The sequence below is a fragment of the Melanerpes formicivorus genome, unplaced genomic scaffold (assembly GCF_026170545.1).
Source record: "Melanerpes formicivorus ecotype bairdi unplaced genomic scaffold, bMelFor1.0.p_v2 SCAF_13, whole genome shotgun sequence".
Taxonomy (NCBI): Eukaryota; Metazoa; Chordata; class Aves; order Piciformes; family Picidae; genus Melanerpes; species Melanerpes formicivorus.
In genome coordinates this window covers 7,191,651-7,205,831 of record NW_027142365.1, presented here as the reverse complement: position 1 = coordinate 7,205,831, position 14,181 = coordinate 7,191,651, and the positions used below count along the sequence as shown (strand labels likewise).

General features: G+C 44.7%; 1 protein-coding gene across 4 annotated transcripts; it reads left to right on the top strand.

Annotated features, from left to right (window-relative positions):
- The first annotated feature begins 936 nt into the window (after positions 1 to 936).
- Positions 937 to 13,680, top strand: XRCC2 (X-ray repair cross complementing 2). Of its 4 annotated transcripts, none has more exons than XM_068145989.1 (3): positions 937 to 1,032; positions 7,369 to 7,450; positions 12,692 to 13,680. In XM_068145989.1, exons 1-3 carry the CDS (start codon positions 952 to 954, stop codon positions 13,405 to 13,407), a joined length of 879 nt encoding a protein of 292 aa, XP_068002090.1. In that variant the 5' UTR covers positions 937 to 951; the 3' UTR covers positions 13,408 to 13,680. The 4 variants fall into 4 exon arrangements, with proteins under 4 accessions (XP_068002090.1, XP_068002091.1, XP_068002089.1 ...); XM_068145990.1 differs by lacking the exon at positions 937 to 1,032 and adding an exon at positions 2,672 to 2,789; XM_068145988.1 differs by lacking the exon at positions 937 to 1,032 and adding an exon at positions 2,897 to 4,023.
- Positions 13,681 to 14,181: the final 501 nt, after the last annotated feature.

The following is a 14,181-nucleotide window of genomic DNA, read 5'->3' as shown; positions in this document are numbered from 1 at the left end:
CAGAGGTTGGTCTCTTCTCCCAGGCAGCCAGCACCAGAACAAGAGGACACAGTCTCAGGCTGTGCCAGGGGAGGTTCGGGCTGGAGGTCAGGAGGAAGTTTTACACAGAGAGAGTGATTGCCCATTGCAATGGGCTGCCTGGGGAGGTGGTGGAGTTGCCATCACTGGAGGTGGTGGAGTTGCCATCACTGGAGGTGTTCAGGAGGAGACTTGACAGGGTGCTTGGTTGCATGGTTTAGTTGTTTAGGTGGTGTTGAATGATAGGTTGGACGTGATGATCTTGAAGGTCTCTTCCAACCTGGTCTATTCTATTCTATTCTATTCTATTCTATTCTATTCTATTCTATTCTATTCTATTCTATTCTATTCTATTCTATAGGATCCTACTGGGATACAGGCAGTGGTAAATGATGAGGTAGGAGTGGGTTTCAGTCAGCTGGCATTTATGTGTGCTGTATATTTGAGGTCTCCAAATTCAAGTAGCAATCACTTGTTAAAAATTAGTGCAGTGACTTTAATTAGAGACGAGCAGCAACAAAGAACCTGTAATTGTTTTTACAAAAATAAATCACATAGTTGATGTGCTAAGTAGTGTCTTTGTCATAAGTCACTGCAAGTCCACTCTACTCTTGGGTTAGGTTCAGTCATCAGTCAGCTTCAAGGGCAATCACTTCTAATTAGCAAGTCTTTTGAACTCTCCCAGGAAACGTGGCCCAGACCTCTAAGGTACTATAACAATAGTCAGACACGCAAGTCTTCAGGTTGCCTGTCCCTTATGTTGACTTCTTTCAAACTGCAAGGCAGAACCTTCTTATATTAGAATTAAATCAATAGGCTGCATCAAAAGCAGTCTGGCCAGCAGGTTAAGGGAAGTGATTCTCACCATTATCTCTTGTGAGACCCCACCTGGAGTACTACATCAAACTTTGGAGTCCCCAGCATAAGAACAATATGGAGATGCTGGAGCAGTTCCAGAGAAGGGCCGCAAAGATGATCAAGGGGCTGCAGCACCTCCCCCTCTATGAGGACAGAGTGAGTGATTTGTGGTTGTTCAGCCTGGAGAAGGGAAAGCTCCAGGGAGACCCTATAGCAGCCTGAAAGAGAGGAGATGTAGATTAGATATGAAGAAGAAATTCTTGTGAGGATGGTGAGACACTGGAACAAGTGCCCAGAGAAGTTGTTTATCTCCAGTCCCTAGAAGTGTTGAAGGCCAGGTTGGATGGGCCTTTGAGCAACCTGACCTAGTGAAAGGTGTCCCTGCCCATGGCAGGGGGTTGGAACTGGATCATCTGTAAAGTCCTTTCCAATCCAAACCTTTCTATGATACTATTGCAGATGCAATTTTGTGCCATTTGTTGTCATTCCCGCCACCCCACCCCCTTGCAGCCATCCCTGTGTTTTTTACTAGAGAAACACCTTCTGTGCTCTTGCTAATTCTGCATGCATTTTCATACACAGAAAAGAGGAAAGGCTGCTGTGGCTGTGCAAAGAGAACACTTCTTTCTGTACTTCAATGATTAGCATTAGGACTTGATAGTAGCACTGGTTTGAGTTGGGTTAAATCTGGCTGACCTTATAGAAGTAGATGGCGTCAATCTAAAACCTCAGGTTAGAGTCAGGTGGCAACAGCAGGCTGTTTTGAACAGAAGGAGCAGTGTATTTTGGGCTGAAAGATGTTTGAAAGAGCAAGCAAAGGCACCGCCTTGCACCTGAGCTTAGATTTTCCTGATGTGTGGTGTATTCAGAATCAAGTTAGCAGAAACTCTTTTTATACAGATAAATATGATTTGAGGAAACAAAGAACTCCACCACCAGCTTCTCCCCCTAAATGTAAGAACGTGCAGTATCACCGATAACCTTGCTAAACCCAGAGGAATGGTATCATTACTGCTCTTTGATATGCAGATAATGGGGAGTTGCTATTCTTACCCTACTGTTTTTCCATTTAGCCTATGGAAAACACAAACAGGTTCTCCATGTTCTTTCTCCTTGTGCTCATCCCCCTCGCTGGCTCAGTATGCACAACCACAGCACATGGCATCTGGTCCTCATGAGGCACAGGTCCCACTCCTGGCCATGGGTGCACAGCCACTCACACAAGGGACTCACTAGCTGTCAACTCCTGCCTTGGAGAATCACATGCCACTTGAGGCAGGTTTGTTCACTCTATGTATGTCAAGTGTTCCAGACCCCTTTTAATTTAACCCATAATTGATAGCTGCCTTTTGCAAAAAGCAATTTTATAGGTATCAGGTATTTAACTATGGCCACACAGATGCCCATCCCTTGAGTCATGTCAGCCTCTATGCCACTGATGCCCATCCCTTGAGTCATGTCAGCCTCTATGTCACCGATGCCCATCCCTTCAATCAGGTCAACCTCCATGTCACAGGTGAGCATCCCTCAAATCACGTCATCCCAGCCACATGCCCCCATTTCATTGGAAGCAGGGAAAACAGCCCAAGCCACCAACCTATGAAAGGCAAGCCCTTCATAATGAAGAAATACCCGCCGCCCTACAGTGACCGTCTCCTCGGGAACCCCAAGCAGAGCTAGACTAGGCTGAGGCGGCACGACCAGGAAGCGGGACTCGAACCCAGCGACTCAGCCGCACCCACGGGGGGCCGCGCTGCACATGCGCAGCACCGCGGGCCCGCCGAGCAGGCACCGCTCGGGGGCGCAGGCACCGAGGCGGGGACAGCCGCTGCTGGCAGCTGGAGCGGGAGCGCGCCCCCTCCCCCAGCCGCGCCATGGGTGACGCGTTCCGGAGGGCGGAGTCGGGCACTCAGGTGAGGTGCTCCCCTCCCCACCGCCGCCCCCGGGTTCCCTCTAGCCGCGGGGCGCTGGGCACGGCCTGCCTGTGGCGGTTGGGGAGGGTGAGGCGAGGCGAGGCCAGGCCGCGGCTCGGGGAAGGGGAAACGCCTGGCGCTCCCTTCCGCCTGCCCCGAGGAGCTTAGCGCCGTTCCCCACCCCCTCGGGGCGGGTGCAGGGAAGCGCCCGGCGACCGCGGAGCCTCCCGAGGGGGCGGTGTGTGAGGGAAGGAGGGGGAAGCCGCGCCGCAGAGCCGCACCCTCCCGTCTCCGCCGCCCTTCCCCCTCCCGGCCGCCGCTGCCGCCTCCCCTGTGCGAGGGGGGAGGGGGCCCCCTGCGCCCGCGGTGCGGGCAGGCGGCCTCGGGCGTGCGCCTGTCGCTGGGTAGGAACGGCAGGAGGTGCCCCGGCGGTGCAGTACTCACGAAATGCTTCGAGGTTGAAGGGGTTTTGGCCTCTGGCAGAGGCTTCAGCCAGAGCAAGATAGCTGTGCCTCTGCCCTGTCTTTGTGTCCCCGGCTGCCGCCCTGGGACTCGGCTTGAACGCCTGCCATGGCGCTTCCGTGCGGCGCAGGAGAGGTTACCCAGGTGTTCCAGCAGCTCCTTTGTAAAGGTTCCTGCGCGATCCCCCTCACGAACAGGGGGAGGGGGATGCGGTAAGGCAGAAGAGCTACGAGGAAGGTTTGGTTTAAATAAACAGTATGGAAGGTGGGATTGCTCTCCTGCTCTTCTGAGGAAAGAGTTTGTGAATTGTCTTGGGTGGGTTTTTTCTTCTGCCTTACTTGTTGGTGACTTCTGCTTGGCGCTCAGCAAGTTAATTACTGGGACCTGCCAGGGGGGTTGGACTGGATGATCTCTAGAGGTCCCTTCCGACCCCCCACTGTACCATGACTCCCTGGTGCGTAGTACGGAGAAGCTTGTGATACCGAGTGTTTACGTCTTGTTCAAGCTCCCTGTGTTTTCAGTGGCACCTCGGATGTTAAGGCCGTTTCGCACTTGAAAACAATAAATACAGTAGCAGCTCTCCACTATCAACAAATACACACAAATTAAGGACATGAGTTGTGCCCTGTGTCTGAGCAGGTAAATGCATCTACTTGTCCACCTGAGCAATGATGCCAGCAGGGCCTGCACATGGCAGCAGCTGCCCCTGATGGAATGGATAACCAAGAGCAACCAATGGGCTGACCTGAGTACATCATCCAGAAAAAAAATGGTAAAAGCCTTTGAATCAGGAAATACTTAAACCAATACTTCCTCAAATAGCCTGATGAGATTTTACTGGCAGTTGCAATGAGACCACAGTCTTGTACTCATTATTGGATGTAATTAATAGGACAAATTAGAGCCTCTTGCAAAACAGCTTTGGTATATCACAATAAAATACATTCTAAATTACTTGTGCACGTCTTCATGCTCAAAGTTTACAAAAGCTCAGAGTGGTTATGGTGGTTGAGAATTACATTTTGTCTCATACTTGAGATAGGTTTGTATGTGTAAATAGCCTGTAGGTTAGCTCACGGCCTCTGACAGAGCTGGAGTGTTTAATTTGAATTTCTTTAACATTTTAATGAAGTAATACCTCATGCCTGACAGGACCTACATGTATGCTTACATTTATGCATAGCTTCATTGAAACCACTGTAGTATGAGCATGTAATGTGGGACTGTCCATCTGCATGTTTCTTCATTAAAAATATGATAAATTAGAAAAGACATAGTTGAAATATTTGAGTCTTATCAGCCTTGCCATTACTGAAGTTTGACCCAGCTGCTGCCTGACTCTTGCTGTATAGCTTGTTTTCTGCATTGCTAGCAGTACATTTTTCAAAGAACACCTAACAGCAGAGACCTCTCACCAGCTGGTCAGTCAAAGCTGGCATTTTGTGTGAAGGAAGATACAGGAAACATTTTGAAGGAAGAAACAAGCATCTACAGTTACATTTTAGAATCTGCAGTCTTTAATATGTGATGTGAAATTGATTGGGATTTTTGTTTCCCAAGCTTTTCCCACTCAAAAGGAGTCCCTGTCCATGGCAGGGAGGTTGGACCAGATGATCTCAGTGGTCCCTTCCAAGCAAAGTCATTCTGCGGTTCAGCAGCACTGTGCTACTGTGTTCTGTATGCTGTCTGTGACAAAGCTTGGGACACCTGATGCCCACTATCCAGATCACCCCATAAAAACTCCATTTCCACACACCCCCTAGCCCCTCATCTTACAGAATGAAATGTGAGAAGGCAGAATGGAAATGCCCCCCCTGGAACAGAGCCAAGGTGACTTCCCAATTCAGAAATACCTGTGTTGTCCCCATCCGTAATACCAGCTGAGGTCTAGTGTCTCATCTCAGCTTTGATTCCATCACTTCTGCAGTGTGGACAAACCTTTGTTAGATTTGAAGGAAAATTGTTAGCTGTTCCTGCCAGGAACCCCATTGCTCCCAGCATGACACTAATGAGGCAAGTGCCTTTGGAGATCCTGCTTCAGAACTCGGAAGTAAATACAAGTTTGCTACAAACACAGGTGTGCTCTCATCAGAGTATTATCATAAACTACCTACGTGAGCAGTGCTCAGAGTGAGCACCTGTAGTTAAACAAATAGATAAACTTGTCATTTACATAACCACAGATCATATTTAGATGATAGTGATCAATCTACTGTGCATTTCCAAAGCTCCAGCAATAAACTGAAGAAGGGGATGGTCTTGGAAGAGACAGGGGCCGATTGTTTCCAGAAGAAATAAACTGCAGGGGATGTATTCATTAGTGTACAAATAAATTGGGAAACTGAAGGCCACAGAAATGTCTTTAGACCAGCAAGAGATGTGGCTCCCAGCCCCAGCAGTGCCAATAATCAAGCCCCCATGATGGCTGAGTGGCAGAGTGGTGCTTCCTTTGCTAAGAAATGAAAAGCATCAGACAGCAGCAGCCTGTGGTGGTTTTCCTGTTTCTCTGAACTCCCACTGTGGAGGAGGGGGTGAGAGATTCCTGGCCCTTCTCTGTGGTGGGTGCAGCCTCTCCACACTGGGGGTCAGGGCCAGGTGCAAGCAGCTGCTAGCATGAGAGGGGGCTGCAATGGCCCCCTTGGTGGTTGCAAGCTCCTGCTTTATGTGCACCAAGATACATTCCTCTATGATTGTGGATCATCTGGATTTTTGCTTTGTCAAGGTCACAAAACCCTACTGGTTCTCACAATACTCAAGAGCTCACTGAGTGTTTTCTGCACTGCACAAATGTGTGAAACATAACGGGAGTATCCTCAGATCCAGAGCAAGGTCAATTCAAGTGCTTTTATGGCCCTTCAGTGGACATGTCAGAAAACTCTCCTGAACGTGTGTGAACAGGCAAACAAAGGCAAAAACATTGACATTTTGTTAATGGAAGGAAATGCTAAAATGTCAATGAAAATGTCGCACTTAGATTCCCATTGTGACCACTTGAAGTAAATTCAGGGCCATTTAATGGAGCTTTATGCCACTGTAAAGGCAAACACACACAAACACAACTGTTCAAACAACTTTTAAGCAGAGCAAATGCTGCTCATTGATGTGGCAGGGAGAAAGGCAAGATAAGGCAGCGTGTGTTTAAAGGTGTGTGCTCACTGCCTATTTGGTGACTGGCTGGAATGAGGACAGGATAAAAGTGAACAGGATTTGGGTTGTTTCAGGCTTTAAGTGACAGCTGGGTGTCTTGGAGAATGAAGTATCTGGCACTAGGGTGCATGCTCTGGCAATGCTCCGAGCATCCTGACAGTGGCCTTTCCCATCAACGTTACTGCATGTAGGGAGTAACAGCTTCAGTTCTGGCTGAAGCGTTCATTCTTGGTTTGTGAATGGATGCCAGAACTGCAAATAACACAAGTTATGTGAGTACCTGTCTACTTGCTACACAAACTACTTGTCACTTTAAGAAACTGTGCATGACCTTTGGATTAATTTGTTTTACAATGGACATGCTTTACAAGGGGCTTTGGAGGAACGTGCTTACAGATCCAAGTTTGCTTTTTGCAGAGCCACTGGTGGCCTAATAATTTTGACTGTTCCTAATCCCTACCCTGTTTGCACAAGTAACTCTGATACAATAGGACTGTAGTCCAGAAGAGTCCTGCATAACTTTTCAGATGAAATGTACATGGTTTTACTTACGAATGCTCAGAGGGACTCACTCAGGAGACTAATGATGGGTAGTGTTTCACCTCTCAACCGTAGTTTCATGTGGAGGTGCTGGGTATTACAAATGATCTTCTTTCCCTTTGTTCTGTCAGACAGCAGCGCTGCTGTATGCCAGAGGCAATCCCTCTTCCTAGCCTACCTTTGCAGCTTTTTCTTTTTAGGCTTTGTTTCTCCTAATGAGTATCTCCTCCTTATTGCCACTGAATCTGTGCTAATTGTTTGTCAGGATGGAACCTTCTGTAGTCCAGACTATAGGTTTCCACTATGTATTCAAACTAATCTTTTGCTAGGGCTGGCATGGAAAGCTCCCAGTTCCCAGAATCTTTTGAATTGGATTCCCAAGGTCCATGACTTTGAGTTAACAACACATCTCTTCTCTTTTCTTGAGAAGCTGCTTGCACGACTTGAGGGCAGAAGTTCTCTGAAGGATCTGGAACCTTACCTGTTCCCTGAGGAGGGATCTCCTGTTCACGGTAAAAATGCATCTTTATCCCACCTGTGGAAAAAATGTGGCTGTAAAAGTGTTCTTGGAGTAGTGTGACAGAGAGAAGCATACAAACAGATCTTTTTGCCCTGGATTCAGAGTTATAATTGTTGATGTAGTTTTGTGTAAACTAGATAACATGAAATAATGCAGTGTCACCATTTCAGATGTTGTTAAATGGACTTCAAAGTAGCTGGTTTATAGGTATGAAAACAAAGGTGTGGGTGACACCTCGGTCTGTTTCTAGTAGTTCTGCAGAAATTTGTTCTGGATCCTCTCATTTAACCTTTTTTTTTGGAATCAGGGGTCTGAAAAACTACCACAGAGTCACAACTGCAGAAATGTGCAGAGAACTCAAGATACAGTAAACAGCAGAATTCAGTGACATGGAATGGGTCTGGATCCCTTTGGGAAAGGGACATGAGCAAGTCATATTTTTCATCATAGCCATTCAGTCTTGGCCTGAAAAGTCCTAATATCACTTAGGTGGAACTTTGGAAACAGTTCAACCATGAACATAGGTACTAATCAGCTGAGTGAGCTCTTGGACAATGTTAGGCTCAAAATGGCTTATATAGACCTTCAGTGATTAAATAAGAATTAAAACTGGAGAAATTGGCCTACTTCCCAGTGATGCCAGTACAAAAAGTTTAAGGTACATTCTTCCAGGAAGAAGTTTTAAGATCAAGACTGGATGTTTTAATGAAAGAAATTACTGAGTTAAGGAGAAATTAGCACACTTAGTAATTCCTTGATTATTCAAGAAGTTAGACTGCCTTTCCTTACTGTGTGAAATTCCATGGATTTCACAGTGCAACTGACTACTCTGATTACACAAGCCTAGAAATAGGTATTAACAAAGGCATCTGAATGGCAAATAGTAAGGACCATGCTATGAGGTACTCCAGTTGTTAAATGTATGTATGAATGGATGGGTTTCATATGAGAAGTGTGTGGCTGCAGTGGTTATCAGCACACTTGTCTGCAATTTGAATTCCCACAAATTAGAGAAGGTTCAGAAGAAAGAGCAGAAAAAGCAATAAAAAGAACTGAGGTAGTTGGCTGAGAGATGCTGCTTAGTCTACAAATGCAGTCACTGTGAGGCTACCTATGTATTATTTTGCAGCACATGAGAATCCATCAGAGGTTTAGTAATACATGATTTCTGCCCCAGAAAGTTTCAGGTATGAGATAACAAAGATAAAGGGCAGAGAAGTACTGGTAAGCCAATGCAAGTGGAACAGAGAAGGCTATGCCCTCAATTCTGAACTGCTTTGTTACCCAGAAGAGTTTAGAACCACTAATCAACTTGCTGTATGTTTCACGAGGCTCCTGAGTCCTCAAAAGATATTTTTGTTTTGAAAAATAAATGCAGCAATGAAAATGCTGACCTTTCAGCCTCTTGTTTTGTTTTGAAGCAATTTCACACACAAACCCCCAATGTTTGAGACTAAACTGGCCACCTTCTGGTAGAACAGACCATAAGAAGTTTTTCTGGGAGTCAGTCATTGCCTTTGCCATCCCAGTCAACAGCTTTACATAATTACATCATCAAATTATTATCAATAAATTATTATTTATCTTAAAGCTATGTAGTTTTTTCATGTCTGTCCAAAGACTGTTCCAGAACCTCAGTTCTAAGATGGCTGGAAGCCTTCTAAATTCCTCCCTGGTTTCTGTCTGCCAGCACAGTCATTTGGCTTCTGAAGCGCTTCTATTTTTCTTCTGCTTTTAACAAATGGCATCAATTATTACTCATTTTGATCATGCTTTTTAGCTGACATTAATGAAGCTGCCTAACATACTAGCACAGCTCTGTAGCTATACATACATAAATGGATTTCACCTCATATTACAGTTTTGCTTTGTCTTTTAATACCACAGTATTTATGTGAGTCCATGTGTTATTTTGATGTGTGTTCTCATTATTCAGCCTTAAATCCCTGTTGAAGACCTACCTCCATTTGTCATGAACCTGACTTTTAGTAGGTCACTGTGGAATACTGTAATACATTGCCCATGAAGTCTGTACTGAACAGCTCTTAATCTAAAGTGCTATGATTAAAGCAGTGCAAAGACCTAAATTATTCTTCTTTCCTGATGGCATTGGAAACAAACATATATATGAAGTTTCAATAAACTATCCAAAGGTTACGTCAACATCTATGCCAGAGTACTATAAAACAGGAACAGCTAATATAGGTACTGCTGTGATAGTCTAGTCACTGCTTCTAATTATGATGGACTTGCCTATTTAAGAACACATAAGTACATTAATTACATACCATTTAGGCTCTTCTGGAATGGAGCAGAACTGACACGAGCTTTAAATAATCTTCCACCATTGCCACTCATATTTCTCCTATGCCACTGGTGAAGGTGTGGATGTCTGTATAAGGCTGTGATGTGCAGCAGTAGTATGGCACCCAGTATTGGCTTGGAATAAATATTAGGCTGTTCTACTTCACTTCTAAATGGTACAAATATTAGCAACAGCTTCTGCACAGTATTGTTAATTACTAGTCCGGTAACTTCAAGGTATCCGATGAAGTGGAACCTGCAGAGTTAGTGCTGAGTGCGTTAGTGTTACCTAAAGATTTGTTTTGGTGCAACATCATTTAGCTTGTCCTGTGTGCCCCTGCATAGCAGTGGACTGTTGTAGCCTTTAATCTGCTCATAGTGGGCCAGTTCAGGCTGCTGTGAGCCAAGCAATGCGTTGGGTGACTCCTTAAAATGTGCTTGAATTTGCCCATGCTGAATGTCACATGAAGTCATTCTGCCTGTCCATCTTGATGTTACATCTTCACAATCTTAAACCTTTATTAACCCAATTAGTTTGTGTTCTACACATTTTATCAAGCTGATGGAACATTCATCTACTGTTAAACACTGGGCAACACCAATTCTGATAGGAAAATTTCCCTATAACTTTCTTCCATGTTAGAGTGTCTGTTCCTCCTCTGCCTCTCAGCCTGTTTTCATCCTGTGACAGCATCTTTTTACTAATGCTCCTTTCAAAGCTATTTTGACATTGATGGATGATGCTAGTACTGATCACTAAGTTTCCTCCATGACCTATTGTGAGGTTGTCAAAGGTTTCTTGAAAACATTGCTGGCCACATTTCCTCCTCTGCTGTGTCATGGTTTGTCCTCTCTGATCCAGAAGGATGTACTTAGCCTCTTATCTTACTGTAACAGCCTGGTTGCTAATTTAATGAAGCCCTACATTTATAGATGGTGCTATAAATGGCTTCTGGTTTGCACCCATTCTTCTTGTGGGCAGCCTCTTTGATAATCATGAAGGCACAGAAATCCCTGGCTCTCGTGAGGTTCTGCACAGTCCAAGCTGTTAGTCTTTCCAGGGTAACTTAAGTGTTTGGATCAGTGCAGATGTGTGTCTTGTTCAGCAGTGCTGAAGAAGCTTTGAAGGGTCCTTAGCTGTCTTGTTAACATTTATAAACCACCACCAAGACTCCCAAGAATGACTCCATTCAACTTAGAATTTTTACTTAAATGAATCTGTTATTTCAGCCAGTAAAAGCTCATCCAGTGTTCTTCTGTGACACACAGACATCCTGGTAGAACACCTTCACATGGATAAAGCCAAGCTTTTATTTCACAGAATAACTTTTTTGAAGCATTACCAAACAGTAGCTCCAGATTGCTTCTGAGTGGCCATAGAAAACTGCTGGGTTTGCTGACTTTGAGCAAGTCATATTTTATTGCAAAGGTGGGTGAAACAATCTGTGTGCCATATTGGCCCAGTTCAGTTATTGGTCTGGTTTCAGAAACGCCAGTCAGAATGGCAGACAGAAGACACACTCTGTTCCTTAGCAAGAGATATCCTACACAATTGTTCTAAAATACTTCAATGGATGAAATATGAGGGAATGACCTACCCAGCATGTTTAGGAGGAGTTCTTCTAAGCTGATATCTTATCCTAACAGGGTGTGGTTATGCCCTTGGCACAGTCTGTGACAGCAGAGCAGCTGCTGGGTGCAAGTGGCAGCCTTGAACTTTATGACCTCTGAACAGGAAGAGAAAACACAGCTGTATGTCATAGGAGGTGTGGTCCTCCATCTGAAAAGTGGGGAAAGCCTTTCAGAACAGCTGAGGGAAGGGCTGGGAGGCAAGTTTTTTAATACTCTCAAAAGTATCAGAAATTCATAAAAATGGAATTACAGTTGTGGAGCAGCAGGAATTTAATTATGGAGAGACAAGCAGTCTGAACGTCACTGAAATGAATAAAATTGTCACACCAGGCATAAATTGCTTTCTGTGCTTGTGATGGGTGAAACCAGAGCTTAGTTTCTCCCCAGCCACACTCTGCTCCTCATCCCAGGCTGCATCTTGACACTAGATGCATGTATGAACAAGGACGTCCTCTGGAAGTGGACTAATGGCTTGAAAAACCCTTTTAGCTCAGGCAGGCACAGACATGTCTAAGGAAAGTTGCAATTAATTCCTTAGTCTTGCATCCCCCCCTGTGAAAAGCCTCTATGCCATTTGTGCTTGCCAAGGCCATAGAAATCTCTCACCTTCCTGTATGTCTTTGCCATACTGCCTAAAATCCAACATGTCATAAATAAATAATCCAGTTTCCCAAAGCAGACATTTGTAAAGAGCAACTAGTACATTAACTTTTTCTTTTTTAGTGTCTTGCTCCCATACAGGCATCATAAGGCTCTGGAAAAGACTTTTAGAGTATCATGCATTCACATCCAGGAACAGAACTGGTTTCCCAGTAAAGTATAATGCCCTTTTTAATCAACATCTTCAGTTTATCTGAGCTGCATTTTATTGACCCACACGGATCAAGCAGTTAGGCTGAGTCCATTTATGAGCAGAGGACCTTTGCTTCAGGCAGCAGTCGTTGCCTGGAGTTGAAGGAATCTGTGAGTTCCCCTGGGCAAAAGAAGCAGTTTCATATCTACGTGCTCTGCTAGTAGAAATCCAGTTGCCAGCCTGTTACTGATACCAGTGTCCCGGATGCTGTTGGCAGGGAGGTTTCTCAAACTTTGTTCCCAGTTGATTTTCTTCACTTTAGAGGCCTTTCTTGAAAATTAACATTTCTCTTGGTAGATATTAACCAGGATTTAAACTATTTTGTAGATATCAAAAGCATTTTGCAGTGAGTGGCATAGTGAGCACTGGCTGAGTGAACACCGCAAACTGGCTCTGAGGCACAAATGCTCTTACCTGACAACCTGCCGCTTTGTCTCTGAACAGGAGATGTCATTGAATTCCACGGTCCAGAAGGAACAGGCAAAACAGAAATGCTTTATCACCTAGTAGCCCGCTGCATCACTCCAAAATCAGGGGGAGGACTGGAGGTGGAAGTCATGTTCATCGACACAGATTACCATTTCGATATGCTTCGTCTGGTCACCATTCTCGAGCACAGGTTGGCCCAACCGACGGAAGAAATGATAAAGCGGTGCCTGGGGAGGCTTTTCCTTGTGAACTGCAACAGCAGCACTCAGTTACTCCTCACTCTCTACTCTTTAGAAAACATGTTTTGCTCTCACCCCTCTCTCTGCCTTTTGATTTTAGATAGCATATCAGCTTTTTACTGGATAGACAGAAGCAATGGAGGGGAGAGTCTTAGCTTGCAGGAGATGAATCTGAAGAAATGTGCCAACTTCCTTGGAAAGCTTGTGAGAGAGCATCACTTAGCCCTCTTTGCAACAACACAGACACTTATGCAGAAATCCACAAACCCTGCAGAAAGCTTTTTTCCTTTAAAACTTCAGCATGAAACTGATACTGACTATAGACCTTATCTTTGTAAATCATGGCAACAAATGGTGACCCACAGGATATTTTTCTCTAAGCAATGTAATTCTGGCAGCAGCAAAGCTTTCACAGTCATTTCTTGCCACCTCAAAAGAAACCACATAGTAAAACGTTCATTTAGTGTTGCAGAATGTGGAGTTCAGTTTTAACTTCAATTTGTTTTTAAAATGTGTGGCAAATCCTGATGCTTAAGGCCTGGTTAGCTCCAAGTAGCTTTTAGTACCTTTTAAACCCTTGGGTTGGTGTTGGCTGATTAAGAATTTTTTTGTTACTAGCTTTGTTAAAATTTAGTGAAGGGCAGAAAATGGTAGAAGCTTTTAGATTGCTGTAGATGTTCAGTCCAAACTAGCATGGAATGTTGAAATTACTTGCTTGTGCTAATGCATAAAGAGATTAAATCAATAAAATTTTAACCAAAGGCATTTCAAACTCCTAGTAGCCTTCAGTGATCTAACCAATGCGATACGCCGCCAAATGCACTGAATTAATTTCTGGGTCTTACTCCTTCACACACCTCCTCTCCCAAGCTACAGAAATAGGAGCCTCGTTGTCTGGAGGGGAGACTGCAAAAAGGTGAGTGTTTGCTCCTTATAAATATTGGTCCTGGTTTACTCCCAGTAGTCCAAGGCGTATGAAATACATCTTCAGACTGAGCCTGAAGAAAAGGATTCATTTTCATAGCCTGTTAAATAGTGCTAATCCAGACCGTGCTTCTGCAAGCTTGCAGCCTTGCTGTTCACGCTAGCCTGTGCCTGGAGAAGCAAAGTCTGCAGGTGTTTTGACCCTTACAGACATCTGGGTTTGAAGAATCTACAGTTATTGCAGAAATGGAGGCCTGATTTCCATAACTGAAGGAAAGACCCAGTCTAGATACCTGTGAGTTTGTGCTGCATGCAGCAAAGGGTTCAGTGCTGGAAAACAGT